The sequence below is a fragment of the Bombus pyrosoma genome, linkage group LG10, assembly GCF_014825855.1.
Source record: "Bombus pyrosoma isolate SC7728 linkage group LG10, ASM1482585v1, whole genome shotgun sequence".
Taxonomy (NCBI): domain Eukaryota; kingdom Metazoa; phylum Arthropoda; class Insecta; order Hymenoptera; family Apidae; genus Bombus; species Bombus pyrosoma.
In genome coordinates this window covers 3,774,391-3,791,067 of record NC_057779.1, presented here as the reverse complement: position 1 = coordinate 3,791,067, position 16,677 = coordinate 3,774,391, and the positions used below count along the sequence as shown (strand labels likewise).

General features: G+C 28.3%; 2 protein-coding genes across 12 annotated transcripts; one reads left to right on the top strand and one right to left on the bottom strand.

Annotated features, from left to right (window-relative positions):
- The first annotated feature begins 433 nt into the window (after positions 1-433).
- LOC122571347 (heat shock factor protein) lies at positions 434-12,732 on the top strand. Of its 9 annotated transcripts, none has more exons than XR_006318032.1 (13): positions 437-654; positions 1,775-1,883; positions 1,956-2,080; positions 2,162-2,497; positions 2,567-2,649; positions 2,722-2,910; positions 3,478-3,540; positions 4,773-5,297; positions 6,410-6,515; positions 6,575-6,668; positions 6,761-7,008; positions 9,163-9,270; positions 9,545-12,732. XR_006318032.1 is itself a non-coding variant. In XM_043734979.1 (12 exons), exons 1-11 carry the CDS (start codon positions 550-552, stop codon positions 6,991-6,993), a joined length of 1,956 nt encoding a protein of 651 aa, XP_043590914.1. In that variant the 5' UTR covers positions 437-549; the 3' UTR covers positions 6,994-7,008; positions 9,545-12,732. The 9 variants fall into 9 exon arrangements, 5 of the variants coding, with proteins under 5 accessions (XP_043590914.1, XP_043590912.1, XP_043590913.1 ...); XR_006318031.1 differs by having other exon boundaries at positions 9,087-9,270; XM_043734979.1 differs by lacking the exon at positions 9,163-9,270 and having other exon boundaries at positions 4,773-5,285.
- Positions 7,331-16,440, bottom strand: LOC122571344 (F-box/LRR-repeat protein 20-like). Of its 3 annotated transcripts, XM_043734966.1 has the most exons (7): positions 16,102-16,440; positions 15,472-15,747; positions 14,370-15,389; positions 13,737-14,138; positions 13,522-13,665; positions 13,192-13,455; positions 7,331-7,468 (listed from the first exon to the last, which is right to left on the bottom strand). In XM_043734966.1, exons 1-6 carry the CDS (start codon positions 16,174-16,176, stop codon positions 13,231-13,233), a joined length of 2,142 nt encoding a protein of 713 aa, XP_043590901.1. In that variant the 5' UTR covers positions 16,177-16,440; the 3' UTR covers positions 7,331-7,468; positions 13,192-13,230. The 3 variants fall into 3 exon arrangements, with proteins under 3 accessions (XP_043590901.1, XP_043590902.1, XP_043590900.1); XM_043734967.1 differs by lacking the exon at positions 7,331-7,468 and having other exon boundaries at positions 11,553-13,455; positions 15,472-15,706; XM_043734965.1 differs by lacking the exon at positions 7,331-7,468 and having other exon boundaries at positions 11,553-13,455; positions 16,102-16,439.
- Between the last annotated feature and the right edge of the window lie 237 nt (positions 16,441-16,677).

The following is a 16,677-nucleotide window of genomic DNA, read 5'->3' as shown; positions in this document are numbered from 1 at the left end:
AGGATTGTACATATTGGAAGGATTTTAAATGATTAAACGCTTTGTTCATTTGCAAAATAAGATTGTTTTATTCAAATAAATTTATAAGTTTAATAATTGTCAGTCGCTGGATGCGGTAATTCATGGACTTTTAGGTGAATTTCATTAGTAAGCCATCGGCCTACTTATCTCTGCTTGCATTAAAAAATTATCTTTTATTTTTATCTTTCACGCTTTTATGAATGGCATTTAGCAGTGTTTACAAATTATCTTAAAAATATGTTTTTAATAAAAACCAGCTTATCATATTTCAAGCTTACTCAATAGCTAAATCTAGGCTCCAACAGAAACGGCCAATAGTATTTAACAAACATTACCAATATGTGGCGTTATAATCTTAAATGAAAAGCGGACATGTCCCTGCATTAAAATATTTCCCCCTTTCTCCCCATCTGTAACTACTACTAGTAGAATAACATCGTCAGCGGTCAGCCATTGTCGTGAGATGTGAAGATTTTTTTTGTGAAAGATTAAGATCAAAAACTGGAGAAATTGTTACAGATTGCAGAAATGCATACAATCCCGGAATTAGGTACAAGTGTACCAGCGTTCCTTGCCAAACTTTGGAAGTTGGTCGAAGACTCTGATACGGACGACCTTATTTGTTGGTCACCTGTAAGTACTTTTATTTTGTTATTCGTTTATAATCCTTTAATTTTTATGTACAGCAGATGTATGAAATTCTAACGCATCGGTCGATATGTTTTTTCACGGCAACTATTATTCATTCGTAATGATAACGTCGCGCGACCAAGCAAATTAAACGTAAGCTAAACGTTGACCTCCGCAGTGTACATTTTTACGTACACAACCTATATTTCGCATGCACCCAACATCGCTGTAATTTATTCGGTGCTTATTCGGTCGATTATGTATATTACATTATTTCAATAAACATACATTTTTTTTATCGAATGTCGAGGGCTCTCTTTCACGAACGATTCGTATAAATTTTAAATGGCAGCGCATTCCTGGATTAACAAAATATACCAACCGCAAAGTAATATTTAAATAAACGTTAACTAAACGATATTTGTAATTGTTTCTTTAACATTGACACATGTGTGTAAGTTCGTTAATAGGAATGATTTTTGTTAACGGAATGTGTAGTCAATGTTAATTTTATACATATTTTGAATATTTTATTTATATATTGTTATTACGATAAAAAATACATTATTTTCGTGAAAATTGTACCAGATACCAAAAACATACTTTAAGTTTTCATTGTTTAGAGATTAAATAAGATATTCTATACAAATATCAATAAATAACCTTTTAAGAGATTAATGCGGCAACAATATTAACATTTAGCATTTATAAAAATTAATTAATTATTTGTTAAATGTACTGCATCTTGTATAGTCCAATATGTTTCTTATAAAAAGAATGTAAAAAGTATAGGATTATATTTATTATGTATATTGATGATAAATTCCATTAAAGAAAGGAACAGATTTCATTTAATTTTGTCCAAATGATTGTTTTTCATTACATAATTTTATCAGTTAGATTATTTATTTTTTGCGATTTACATAATCTTTATAAAAATATTACTTTACTTTGATATCTATACATTGACATATATACAGAATAGTATATGTATTATATAATTATCTTAATATTTATATTCATAGAACTTGTTATCTAACACAATATGCCTTTACCATAGAGAAAATTATATTAGAAGTTACTTAGGAGAAAAGAGACTATTGTATACACTTATTTATTTTAGAATGGAAGGAGTTTTTTCATTAGAAATCAGGCACAATTTGCCAGAGAATTATTGCCACATTATTACAAACACAATAACATGGCCAGTTTTATCAGGCAGTTGAATATGTGTAAGTGATAACATATAAAACTATAACATTTAAATATATATGTAGATATATTCATATTTAATATGTATACAGATGGTTTTCACAAGAAAGTTTCTGTAGAATTTGGTGGTTTAAAATGTGATAAGGATGAAATGGAATTTGCACATCAATTCTTCTGTAAAGGTCATCCATATCTTGTAGAACATATTAAAAGAAAAGTAAGTATTTTCATATTTTATATAAACTATCCATAAATTGTACTTGTATACTTGTACAAACATTCGGTGATAATTTTCTAGATTGCTTCTAATAAAGGACAAGATCCAGCACTTACTCCTATTAAACCAGAACTAATGAACAAAATGCTTACTGAAGTAAGAAGTATGAGAGGTCGTCAAGAACATTTAGATTCAAGACTTGGAGCCATGAAAAGAGAAAATGAAGCACTGTGGCGAGAACTAGCAATGCTTAGACAGAAGCACCTTAAACAACAACAAATTGTTAATAAACTTATACACTTTTTAGTTACATTGGTACAGCCTTCCAGAAGTGGTGGTCTCTCCGTTAAAAGAAGATACCCACTAATGATCGACGATTCTAACCGTCAACGTAACAAACAGGCAAAATTATCAAAGGTAACTCTATAGAATTCATAGGATTTTTGTAGTTTATTTCTTTAATATAATATATATCTTTATTTTCAGTCACAAACATCACCGGCGGGTCCTGTAATTCACGAACTCGATTCATCAGAACCGGATCTAGATTCGGAATATATTGTTGCAGAGTATGTGACTTCTTATATCATAAATGTATTTCTTTTTTATTATGTGAAATAATTGTTGTCCGTTTCATTCAGAATGTTGGAGGGACATTCAAACCCAGCTATTGAAAGTCCTGAGCATAATAACTCATCAATAATGGAAGACAGCAATATGGAAACAATTCATTTAGTTGATGATTCTGTTCACTTACCAGATGATATACAACTTATTAATTCTCAAGAAACTGAAACAAAGAAAAAACGTGGATGTAAGGGTAAAAAGAAGTAAGTTAAATAAAATTTTTACTATAGTATTCTAATTATAGATTTGATCACCGATATAAATGACGTGTACACAATCTTTCACATCATGTACAATCTTTCAATTTTGGAATTATAAGATGGAGCTTTGTGTAATAAACACAAAGAAATGTTAATGTTTGTAACTCTGTGAAAAAATATTTTTATATTTTCATTTTGTTCGTCTTTTTCTGAGATTAGGAAAGTGATAAAAATAAGTTATAAGATACTCCTTTACAACACACATTCCAATTATTTCCCATGCATGGAATGTATGAAATGATTAACTTAATGAAATTAAAATTTATACTCTACTTCAATGAAACACACAGGGGCATAAATTTTGATCTTTTAAATCGTATCATACTATAGTAGCTTTATTCATTTTATATTTTGTACTAAAATTAAATTGCACGTGGTATATTGCAACCTGATTATGCCTACTCAGGACACGATCAACGTAGTTTATGTGTAAACGACTTTTTTGTCATACTTCATAAGATAATTCATTTTCAATTATTACTCATATCATTGCAATTTAAATATTGCCAGGAGGAAAAACAAGGTGCCGGTCAAAATTTTTATCCCATCGACGGAGGATGGAGAGGAACCAAGGTTAACACTTTTCTCTTGTCGTCATTTGGTGCTGGTGTTTGTACTTCTAGAACTTATTTTTGTATAATATCGCAATTTTGCTTAGTTTCATTTTTCTGCATGAACGTTCAGCAAAATTGCGATAACATTCTTCTTTGAAAGCATTCCTCATTTGAACAGTTGATTTTAAGATGATCTCTTAGTCTGCAAGTCTTTCAACTATCAGTAGTTGCTTTTTTTCTAAATTTTACATTAATTGTAATTTCAACATATTAAAGCATTCAAAGAAAGTTAAAGTCTCAAAACTATTGTTTCAGTAGTTAGTTACTTTTATGGGAGAAGTCTTGTTAATCCTTGGTTGAATTGCTTCTATTTAATTTCATTGTTTATTATACAATTCTTTATTAGCCACTTCATTTCATATTAATGTCATTATTTATTTATCTATATTTTAGTTATGCCTCTGAGTACAATTGTTGATATATTAATTCTCATTATAGTTTATTTGATAATAAATCTTGGTCTATGTTGTGGTATTAAATATGTCATGAAGTTCCTCTATTTTTGTCATTAATTTAGATAGTGTGTATGTGCATGAAAAATTACTTCTTATTAATATTACTTAATATTAAAATTTATTCCGTGCATGAATATGTTCCTTTAAAATTTATTTATATACGTAATTATTTATTTATATTTCTATTATGTATAATAAATACAATTCTATATGATATTCAAATCATAAAATTTTTCAATATAATAAACATTTATATATAGAAAGAATCAAGCTGAATTGACCATTAAATATTTACTTCTAAATAATAAAAATAGTTTATATACACAGTGAAATATAGAAGAATGAGCATGTCCATAGTATTTTTCCAAGTTTGTTATACCATAAAAGTTAAGTAATATTCGCTTTTCTTAAAAGATGATAATTGCTCTTTAACTTTCTTGTTCATATATATTTCACATATACGCACTATAATACTGTAATACTATGTTTTCCTCTTCATTATGTAGTTTTCTTTTATAAAAATCTATATTACTATGTACTACAACCTGACTAATTCATTGTATATTTAGAAGCATGTTCTTATATAATGCTTTAAATTCATCTGTGTATGCTCTTGCAATACTTCTATCAATCCGAATTGTAGTCAAGAATGTGTTTAAAAGCAGATTATGGCACAGCAACGATTTTAAAAACTCAAGAAAACGAAGATTGGCAACTGCTTTTCTCACTTTTTTAGGGAAGAAACACATTTGCTTGAATTAGACGATTCGCCGGTGATCGCTTTACTGAAAGATAAACCAGCCTCAAAGGCAGTACCTCTGTCAACTATGCGTAGTCCGAAGCTCGCAGCAATGGCAGCTAATATGAACAAAGTAACTAATGTAAATTGTGAGCTTGATTTGGTAACTTCAACAGATATGGAGGAAGATGTTCAAGAGAATAATCCAACCCTGGTAAAACTCGAAGATATTTTAATAGTACCAGAAATCATCAACGAGGATGTTGAAGGCACCGAGAACGTCGAGTTTAGTGAAAACAATAGCAATTCTAAAACCAATGCCACTTTCAATCAACTTAACAAAGTAAATGATAACGCTGAACAGAATAACAAAAAGAATTCTTATACGAATGGTGCTGAGAAATGTTCGAAGCAAGACAAAGACAACTGCAATGGAGCAGGGACAAGCAATTCAAAAGATTTGTCATTGAGTTGCATCATTCCCTCGGGCATGTCTGATGCTGCTTACAGGTTAGGATCAATGTAAGTTCAACACAGACCATAAGTAAAAAATGCTAAATGCAGCACTTTTCACTTATCTATAGTAGAAATTTTTAGTCAGAAGACAGAGGTGGGAGACAACCAATTTATTTTTATTAATATTACAATTTGGAAGTTTTGGAGTAATCACACTTCACTAATAATAATGTAATTTTTTACTAAATTTCTAAATGGTTGCCTTTGATCTAGAGATTTTACATTCCATAGAACCTGAAGAATAAAGGACTTCTTGGTATAATTTTTTAAATATTTTCCAAATTATTGAAAATTTCCTTTGTTATTAATTCTAGTCAGCAGAAGTATTCAGCTTCTCTTGATTTTAATATAGAATTTCATTTTAAATGAAAGAAATTTTATCAATATGGATTTAGATGTAAAACAAAATTTCCATTGATTGAATCTATGCTCGTATAATTTATTTTGTTCAAAATAATTTTCCTTTTTACTCAATAAAGTTGTAAGATAAATTTTTAAAATGTGCTACATAAGAAACTATACTTACCTCATATATATTTATAATATATATTTATAATCATATATATTTGGTAATTGTGGTGTTGCGATTATTAGATATCTCTGCTTAAGTAGTTTATCATGTAATTTAATTATTGTTCTATTAGTGCTGCATTTTATTCCCTGGTTTTCAAAGGTCAATTTAGTTTGAATATATCTTGATATAGAATAATATATCGTCCCAAACTTCTATGCAAAATATTTTAAAGACCATGCACTATAACATTATCAATGTTTTACAGAATACTAAAACACTAACCAATTTCTGTTTTTGTGAATTTCTTAATTACTTGATTGCACAAGCAATAATTGTAAAACAATGACTATTTTATTTGGAACAATTATTATTCTATTCTATTCTAATTTAAAGAAATGAAACAAAAATTTGGCTAAACAAAAAAAAACAAATATTGATTTGCTTGTGAAGTCATTGAAACAAATAGAAAGATTGTACGTTTCAGGATGAATATTGAAAGGATTTACAACGTTTTCCTTTTTGATCCATCAAATGTGGCTAAGTTTGTGTGGATAAGTTTCGGTACTTTTATACATTTTCATCTACTTTGAATAATTCTCTATAGGGAGGAAATGGATAATCATCTCGAAACAATGCAAACAGAATTGGACAATCTCCGCGATATTCTACGATGCGAGGGTTATAGTATCGATGCAAATACGCTTCTTGGTGTAAGTATTCAAATAATATCTGAAAAGTTTATTCTTTATTAATTAATGTACATTTGCAGTTATTTGGAGCAGATGATCCAATGTCATTTGGTATGCCAGTTAATCCAGAATTGAACCCACAATCTGAGAAAGAAGAGGAAAATCATGCTAATGGTAAAATTTCCAATTGCACAATTAGTAATATATAATTTGGATGTAGTTGAATACATAACTAAACTAACTTGTACTTTTTAATTTGCTTACAGTTGCAGAAAATAATAATGGAACTGGTGGTGGTGAACTTATGGCATATAATCCTGTTCAAAACTTCTTAGATTTCGACGATGACATTTTCTTGGAGGCCACATCTCCTCCAACTAACACAGCAGGTGGTGATACAGCTGTAATCAATCTTTATAGCTCGGATTCTCTCGATTTGGAGGATAGCAAATTTTCATTTCTGAATTCCTTAACAAATGATGTGAACACTTCATCATAAAGTCTCATTCCTATGGTAAGTTCCATAATTTCTCATTACATTTAATAAGCGATCATTTCAATCAAAGAAAAAAAAAGAAACATTTTTATTGCTATGTAACAGAAAATAATTGTTCATAAATTAATAATACACAGAATTTTATTATATATTGAATCTAAATTATATTAAAAGAAAAAATGAATGTATATATGTTTATCGAGTAGTTGGTCACTAAACGCATCTTCGTTGAAACAAATTGCGAATTTCCCCGTCGAGATTGTCCTTCTCCGAGGTTCAACCTCTTCTTCAAAAAGAAATTGTCTTAGGATAGATTTTTTTGCAGGTTCAGATCTGTTGCGTCCAATGCTTTGGTTTCAGTATGTTTTATTCTCGATGGATCATCACGAGCATGCTCTCTCTCTCTCTCTCTCTGTCGCTCTCGGTGTATTTTGATGACCAAATAAGCAACAAGCTTGTAATGTATTGACAATAGTACCTGAGGAAAATGTGGTCAATCAAATGATCCCATCGGTTTATGGAGGACAATAAATAAGTGAAAACAGCAGGAGCGCATAAAATCCTCTGGATTTGCTGCTATATATGCATACAAACCAATTATAAAATTTGATTGTTTCATTAATTTTTTTTATGAGTTAATGTTGTGCCGTACTTTATTTATAGTATATATTATTACAATATAAAACAAAAATCAAACAAGGAAATTGTTCATTTACCGATATATTTTATATCTGTGTAAATACTTTTCCTTTTTTTCATATATATAATTCGATCAAAAATAATTTGTTTATTTTAAAGACACGGAAGCACGTTATAGTGACTAACGTTTCTTATCGATCGTACAATACAAACTTGAAGTTCCTGCATATCTTATATTAAAGAATTATCATAATACATAATTTTTTAAACAATTCGAACAGAAATTGCAGAAATACAATAAGACAAACAAATGTTATTAAATGCATCATTTAGGTTTCTGTGTATTTCTGTCATCTGTAATTTCTAATGATCATATTATTTATGAAGATTTGAATTGTCTTGCTTGAATTCCATCCACGTAAATAATAAAAGAAAAAAGTATATACGAAATTCGTATTTTTTGTACTACATTCTTCTTAAAAAAAAGAATAATCGTATATAATACACATTGAATCTAAAAAATAATTATATTGAAATATTCAGTGTTCTTGTAGATCAAGGTGTACTGTACAGAAAGAAAAAAAAAAACGCTAGAAGCTAAAGAATTTTATATTTTTATAATACAAAGAATCTGTGAGTTTAACGTTTTTTTTGAAGATGATAATTAGTATTTATTTATAAACGTCGACTCATTGTACACAAAACAATTCTTTTTTCTACGTTTGTGTAAATATACACTTAGATTCTGACAACCTTGTAACTCATAAAATAACTTATAAAAGAATTCGTTACGTAAAAGTACAAACATTTTATTGTTACAATATTCTATAGAAAAAACTAATAAAGAATATCTTACAAATAGATATTTGAAATGAAATGGTCAGCAAATGTGTACTTATTATGATATATAATACAGTATAGCACACTTTATTTTCTATATTAGAAAATACATACTTGAAGCAATTTGTTTCTTGTACAGACTCATAAATATTGAATATGATTATAATACATTTCTTTGTTTTAACAAATACATGGATGAAATTGATTATAATTGACTTGTTTATACAAATATATAAAACAAATACTTCTAAAATAAATATGCGAATGTCTTTTAATCCATTTTTGCATCTCTATTAACCTGAATTCTATAGTGATTGTATATATGCTGATATATAAGTTTCTTACTTCCTAACCGTCTGTTTGATCTACAAGTTATTATTAAAAAATTACTAGTGGTTATCAAAAAGTACGAATATATATATATATATTTATTTTTTTTATAGAAGAATAAAATATTTATATTAAATGCGTCATAGAAACTACATGAATATTTTAGTTTAGTATTCAGTAAATTTGGTGAAAAATTTGTTTGTACTCCAAAATGAAAACATGTATTAATTATATACAATTCCTTTTGTTTTTTTTATACTAACAAAATTAGTTCCATGTGTTTGCAGCTAATTATTCTACAGCAATCGGACACTTCATTATTTTATTTATTTAGCTTAACAAAAAAAAAATATTCTTTATCAGGCTAAAATTAACCGAAAGCAAAGTACAAATTATCTATACCTCTTAAAAAACGAACATAGGAATAATCTATGGATGGATCATTGATATTTCAGTTACACTTAAATAAAGGTATTGCCTGATATTGTTCAGTTCATCAATATTTCAATAACTTATTTCTATGTATACATAAAGAAATTGTGTATTAGCAGTATTTAATTTTGAGACCTTTGTCCTTCCAAGCATGCTGAAGAATATTTTTAATTAAAAGAATGAAAAAAAATTCAGATATGAAAACAAAACTGAAGAACATTTAACCATAATGCGCGAATTAAGACTGCTACTAGCATCTATAGACTTCCGTTTTCCTTATTCACAAATATATATAATTGTTTTTTTATTTTAGCTTTGGGAGAAAGACTGCTGGATTTTTAATCACCTTATTGGTAATGTCTTCGTTTTAATTAGTGAATATGATGCTATGGTAAACCCTGTAACAAGTTTAGTATGAAGGGGATGATGTAAAGAATTGAAGAGGTACACACAGTGGTTCATGCTTAAAATTTCTTGAAGAAGGAAATAAACAAGATAAAGAGCCAAACGATATAAATCTAGAAATCGGAAAGAACAATTTATCTTCGTGTTGATGAAGATAGATACTAAACAAATAAAAACGTATTCTACGAACTATTATTGAAAGAGTATATAGCGTAAAAAGAGCAAAAACAAATATGCGCGTATCGTGTATGTATCAACAAAGGGCTGTAATTTCCAGTTTCACCGACTTGTACATAATTACGCAGGATTCTGCATTGATAAAAAATATAGGATGTTTCCTAAAAATGTCCATTACCTGAAGAGTAACAATTTTTTTACATGTGTATGTAATGCACAGTATTAGATTATAAATGAATTAATTCTATGTTGTGCGGCATATACGCTAAAAGGTGCACAGATGTATGTATATACAAATTTATACATATATATATGCAAAAAGTGAGCATGTTAAAGGTATAAAATTTGTTTAATAATGTCAGTCTATTTTTCCGTAAATGTCCTTTTATTGTGGTATAAGGTTTAAACAAACCTAAAAAGTTGAAACAAAGTTTAAACAAAGTTAAAGGTGATAGTACAACCTAAGATTTCAGTGTCTAGTTCCACTATCACTCTTTTTGTTGTGTAAAAGATTTTTCTTTGCTTTTAATCAACACTTTTTCATATATTTAACACGTTGACGCCAGCGCCCGGATTTACTGTCTGCTTCGTGGGGCAGCGCTGGCTCACTACCTATTTTGTGAAATACATGTGTGACCCATCGCCGCCCCTCGGGACAGACACGTGTAATCCGCTGATGGCGCACGCCGGCGTCAACGTGTTAATCTTCTAGATTTCCTTTTTTCAATCCTACCTTTTAATTTTATTTTTCTAATTTTTGTTTTGAGTGTGTTAAAGGCTATGTGAAAGTAATACCATTGATAAGAATATCTAATTAGTTTTGTAAATGAATTTGATCATAGAGGGTGAATAAGTAAGTAGGGTGTTAAGTAATTATTTAGAATATTTATGGAATCAAGATACTTAACTAAATAATTAATCCATATTTTTGTTGTATAAATCAAAAACATTTTTTTTATTTTCATTCTGAAATAAAAATTATGTTCATTCACACGTACAAATATTTGTATGCAGTAGATAGTTCAAATCAATAAATGTCTTTCACCAAACACTGAAATCTTAATGTTGAATCTTTACAAAATAAATTGAGTTTGTGTATATCAGAAAATAATATAAACAGAATAGTACACTGTAATCTTTGTTAGATTAACATGTTATTTTAATTTAGTAATAAGTAGATTTTTTTATATTCATTTGTGAAGAAAAACACCATATATTACAAATTCATAAAAAACTTAGCATATGTTATATAATTCCATATACAGTGAAATGTCAACCATACATTTATGTAGTTTACTTTTCTTTACATATTACAATATTTCAACCTTACAAATATTTCAACACACTTCATAATTTCTTAGATTTAACTCATTTAAATTACTTATCTATGTGTTAACATTACTTTTATTATGTAATTATTAAGCGTCTGTTAATTAATTTACAATGCAATATGTGAACAATTTAAGAAACCTTTTTGTTCAAAATATTTATCAAAGAAAATTGTTATTGATCTTCTATGGGCTAACTTTTAATTTTTTTCTATTAATCTAATAGAAAGTCATTAGTCATTTGATTATTAAGTGTATGTACACTTTAAAGAATGTTTATACCAAACGATTATTCACTTACTCATGGAAGATCAAACTACAAGAGTGTAACAAAATCAAAATAATGTATCCTGTACAAAAGTATAGTTGATACTACACTACTTGTAGGTACTCAATTTTGTGATACATTAAAGTTTTGTACAAAAAGGTAGGGTTGGTTAAAAACGGGTGACGATTCCTCCTTTTCTGGTCATAAATTGTATGTTTTGCTGTTAATTATAAAGATACCATTTACAATAGAATTAAAGGATAAATTAAAATGTATCTAAACGTCTGGAGGAAATCATTGAGAAACAAACTTGCAATTTTTATTTACCGACATCTATTTTCTAAATTCAATAACTATACTCTTATTTTTACTATATCACAAAAGGAAATTGACTTTATTCTGCTGTCTATAACTAACGTTATCACATGATAAATATATATATTTAAAAAAGCGGCGATCGATTAAAAATATTATAATATCTTTGAAAACCACAATTTTAATCGAAATTACTTTATTCGACACAGACAAGTTTTTAACTATTATTAAAAATAATGTTAAATTTGTTTGTTTCTAAATAAAATTTAGATCATTGTTTACATAATCTTATTATATATCCTAACTCGAACGATCTATCCTTATATAAATATCATACATGAATTGTGTACAATAGTGTGTATCATTCATAAAACTTTCAAAAATTTTATACTATTTAAAAGTACTCGAAAATCTCCGGTGCGTTAACGAAATATATATTACATTATTATGTTCAAATAATAATATGCTGAGCAATTTGCTAGAAGAAGCAACTTGAATAATATTATTTTTTATATAACGATAAGGATATAATCTAGACTATAAGTTTTTGAGGAGCAAATCTTACATTATGTGCGAATAAACAAATTGTATTTATATTTTATAGATTTTTTTTAATGGTAGCATTTTCACAAAAATATTTCAATTTAAATTTCAGTATAGAAATTATTAACATTGTTTTTGTACTATATGTATGAAGTTATTTTATGTACAATGATTTGTTTAAAAATACTTTCACCATTTCAATTGCAGCTATTATCTACTTATTAGTTATTGTCTAAAAAAAGAATCTTTATTAAATTTCTCGATTTAATATATAAAAATTCCTAAACTTTTAAGTTATTTTAATTTCGGATAGCTGAGCTATGAATATCTGAAAAAGTGATGAATCCTTAAAACGCGTATGAAATGTTATACATAATTATTATTTTTATCATTTCTGTAATACTTACTGTAATACCAATTAAATTGTACCATAAAGCAGAATAAAATTCGTTATAAAATCGTAAATTAACCTTACTTTAAATAATAACATCATTTATTTAAGAATTAATGAAAAATTATGTTCTTTAAATTATATTTTAGCCGATTTATTTCATTTAATTAAAATCGCGTTATCACTCAATATTTGCTTAAATTAGATTTTATATTAAATGATGAATATGCCGAATATATCCAAATTATTCGATTTTTAAGACTGTAATGCATCCCTCTAAAAAAGCTTTAAAATCGTTATCAGATATTTGACATAATATATACTAAAATTCCTTCATATTATTATATGTACAGAATTAAAAATTTCTACGCAAATACTTGAAAATATTTAAAAATTTGCGTACGTATAATGTCAAACATAAGCATAATCTTTATGCAAATGTTCGAATAAAAAATATAATCTATTAATTTTTCTTTCTATCACATAATATATTTATAGTCAGTTTTTAAAATAATACTTCAGTTTTCCCTTACCCTGTCCTTAAAATGCGAAAGAAGATATTGAAACCGTCTCTATGGCAAAGATGATAATGATGGTAAAGGCAGAGCGGGTGGTGGTAATATTTCATTTTCTCCCAAAGCAACATCTGTATGCTCATAGCAATCGACATATAAATGTGTCAAGCTTTCAAGACCTGCCGCTGACATCCCCCGGCAATAACGTGTATCTAGGTAATGTAGACTTTTGCAATACAATTTAATAGAGTCGAGAGTATGATCCGTGAGTTGTGAACATCCCTATAAAAGAAAGGCACCAGTGTAAGGTTTAAAAATAAGGAAGTTAATTTTTAATTATAAAAATACCTGTATGAGAAGTCGTTTTAATCTGTGCAATCTCTGTACAAGATATGATATACCAATATCTGATATATTGTAACAGCGGTTTAGATTTAAGTATTCGATTGCCGGATTATTTTTTGATAAATAATCCAATCCAATGTCTGTAATCTGTAACAAAAGGTATGATTTATTATAAATATAAATGTTTTTAATATACTATTTGATTGATTTACACCTACTTGTTGACACTTGCTTAAATTTAAGATCTTTAATTCTGGAAAAGCGAATGCGTGTTTTAAACTGACATCAGTAATTCTGTTGCACCCAGAAAGATCGAGTTCTTGAAGGCATTTAAGCCTGATCAAAGAGTATCCGGAAAACGAATTTAAAGGTTTAGATACGTTTTCGCAAAGCTTCATGATTTCTCGTTTTCGATCTGCATCGCGTACTATTTCTTCTTCGGCCTTTGACCGTAAACTGATTCTTAATCTGGATTCTGTAAATTCTGGATTATGTGCAACTTGTATTTTTTCGACATATTTGTGGTTACCAGTACCCATACCCGTTAAGCCAGCATCACTGACCTCATCGCAATGGCTTATATTTAATGTTTGCAAATGTACAAGCTCCTTGAATATCATCTATAAAAGATAAACTTACTTTTATATGCATGAGCATCATCGCTGGTACAAAAATTTATGATTTACAGAGACTCTCTTAAGTTTTAGTAATTCCTGAAAGTTCAGGAAAATAATCAGCATAAAATCTATCAGAGATTATTATTTGTCTTTTTCTTATGAATAATACCCTTTTCATAAATCTCCTATGATATTAAATTACAAAATAACGGTAATGAATTGATCTATACATACCTGTATTGTTTTATCGGTAACGCCACTAAAACAATAGCTAAGTTCAAGTTGCCTTAAATTAGGAAAAAATTTGGATATGCATTCAACTGATTCTTCATGAATACGCAGTGCATTTGCTGATAGTATTCGCATATTTTCTTTTCTCATCCTTTCTTCTGTTCTTCTCTGAACACAATTCTTTTCTGGAGGAGCAAAATTGATATTTCCATCAATATTTTGATCCATATTATCGTCATCTATTATATTACAATCAGAGCAAAGTCCATGAGTAATAGAATCATCGGTAAGTTGTTCGTCTTCCGAGATATTGAGTTCTTTTAAATGTTGTAATAACTGAATATACTTTATACCAATATCGGTTACTGCACGGCATCGTTTTATTCTAAGTGTTTCTAACTTCGTCAAATTTTTGCAAATACAGAGTAAACTGTCATCTGCGATACGCACGTTAAAGCTAATATCAAGGACTTTTAAACAAGTCTGATGCTGTGTCATTCCTCTAATGCTTTCATTAGATAACTGATCACATCCTTGTAATATTAGAGACTCTAATCTCAGATTTTGTAGACCTGATAATATAGCTAAAGCAGATGGATCAATCAAAGTATAGCTAAAATTCAAATGCTTCAGTTTATAAGCTTGTTGTCCAAAGTAGTCTAATGCATTTATAAAAGTCAGCGTTGATTTTGAAGCATATGGTAAGCCGTTAAAATCAGGGTAAAATTTTCTATACAGTCCATAATGAAAGGTCATCTGACAGCCCATAAGGCTTAAAGATTCCAAATTTGGACAAATGGCAACTAATCTATTAAAAAGTGCATCACTTAAGAAACGGTTATATCCAAGGCTAAGTTCATAGACATTTTTAAATGTTTCTGAGAGTTCCTTTATGTCATTCTCATCTTCTAAAAGTCTACCAGACATTAGAGACTCTCTGCAACCATTAATACGCAATATTCTCAAAGACTTGCAGCATTTAAAAATTTCTACCAATGTTTTTTCACTTAGATCACAGCATAACTGAAAATTAAAATATGGTATTAGGAAAATATATTCTCATTTCATGAATGTAATACTTAATAATAAGTTAAAATAATTTTACCAGTACTAGACTTTTCATATGAGGTCCATATTGATCCCAAATTGCCATATTCCTCTTTAATTCTACTTCTCTAAAAACAAAGTTGTAAAATGGTCTCGTAGAATGCTGTAAAAGCTCTATCACTTCATTTAAATTGTCTGCACGTGGTCGACCAAGTACTAATTCTACTTCATCTAAAAACTTCATAGCAAGAGATGCTTCATGCCACGTTCGATTAACTAATCCTGCTGCCATCCTATCAGATGTAGATAAGTATGATAATATGTGTATAATCGCCTAAAATTAAAATGAATCTACTCAATAAATTTAATTATATCAAGCAAGAAACATGAAGTTCAAAAAATAAAAGATATCTTATCATATCATATATTCATTATCTCTTAATTGAAGTATAACAAATATAGAAAGCAAATATACAAATATAAAAGTATATAAATAAAGTGAATCTTTTACATAATCTATTAGTAAAATTTTTTGAAAATAAACATTTTTATTTAGGTTATCATAAATCTTTTATTTTGTACAAACAGTCACTATGTAAAGAGGAAAAAGTAAATGACGTAACGTTTAAACGAAAAATTATGTTTTCCAAATAACAGCTTCGAATGCGGAAGATAATAAGAAACTTACATCTATAGGCAATTGAAAATTATCCGTTTCTGACATGTTACTCATATGATTTTTGCTGTCAGACATTATCGCCATAACAAAAGCTGTTAATAAGATAACGTGTCGAAGTATCTCGTTTTAACGAATGCTATACCTTCCGGAAATCTGGATTTTAACACTTAGCCAACCGAGCGCACCACAGCGAGCTACACGTTTGCACCGCGCTCGGACAAGCCAACCTATACGCTGTCCATCGAGCATTTTTCCAAGTATCGAGGACTAATATTCACTACTTAAAAACAAAGAAGTCTAAAAATTATTTAAGTGGCTAATTATATTTTCCGGTAATAATTTTATTTAACGATTTCGCATATTATTTATACAAAACATCAAATTAAAAGTATATATTAAAAGTATAAAAAATATAAGTAAAATTAAAAACATTAAAGATGATTATAGATAAATAAGACGACTTGAACGTGAAATTAAAAATTCATAATGCATTTCAATATTTTTTTACAGTGTGGTATCATTCGATTATAACTTTATTGTCATAACTGATAGTGTAACTGTTTAATTAATTTTAACACCACTAAA

Bases quoted from the DNA above. Each gene is read 5' to 3' on its own strand.
- LOC122571347 (XM_043734977.1), top strand. From the start codon at position 550: ATGCATACAATCCCGGAATTAGGTACAAGTGTACCAGCGTTCCTTGCC. The intron at 655-1,774 runs GTAAGTACTTTT...TATTTATTTTAG, and splicing joins ACCTTATTTGTTGGTCACCT to AATGGAAGGAGTTTTTTCAT. The intron at 2,650-2,721 runs GTATGTGACTTC...CGTTTCATTCAG, and splicing joins TCGGAATATATTGTTGCAGA to AATGTTGGAGGGACATTCAA.
- LOC122571344 (XM_043734966.1), bottom strand. From the start codon at position 16,176: ATGGCGATAATGTCTGACAGCAAAAATCATATGAGTAACATGTCAGAA. The intron at 14,139-14,369 runs GTATGTATAGAT...TATCTTTTATAG, and splicing joins TTACCGATAAAACAATACAG to ATGATATTCAAGGAGCTTGT. The intron at 13,666-13,736 runs GTAGGTGTAAAT...CTTTTGTTACAG, and splicing joins ATTTAAGCAAGTGTCAACAA to ATTACAGACATTGGATTGGA.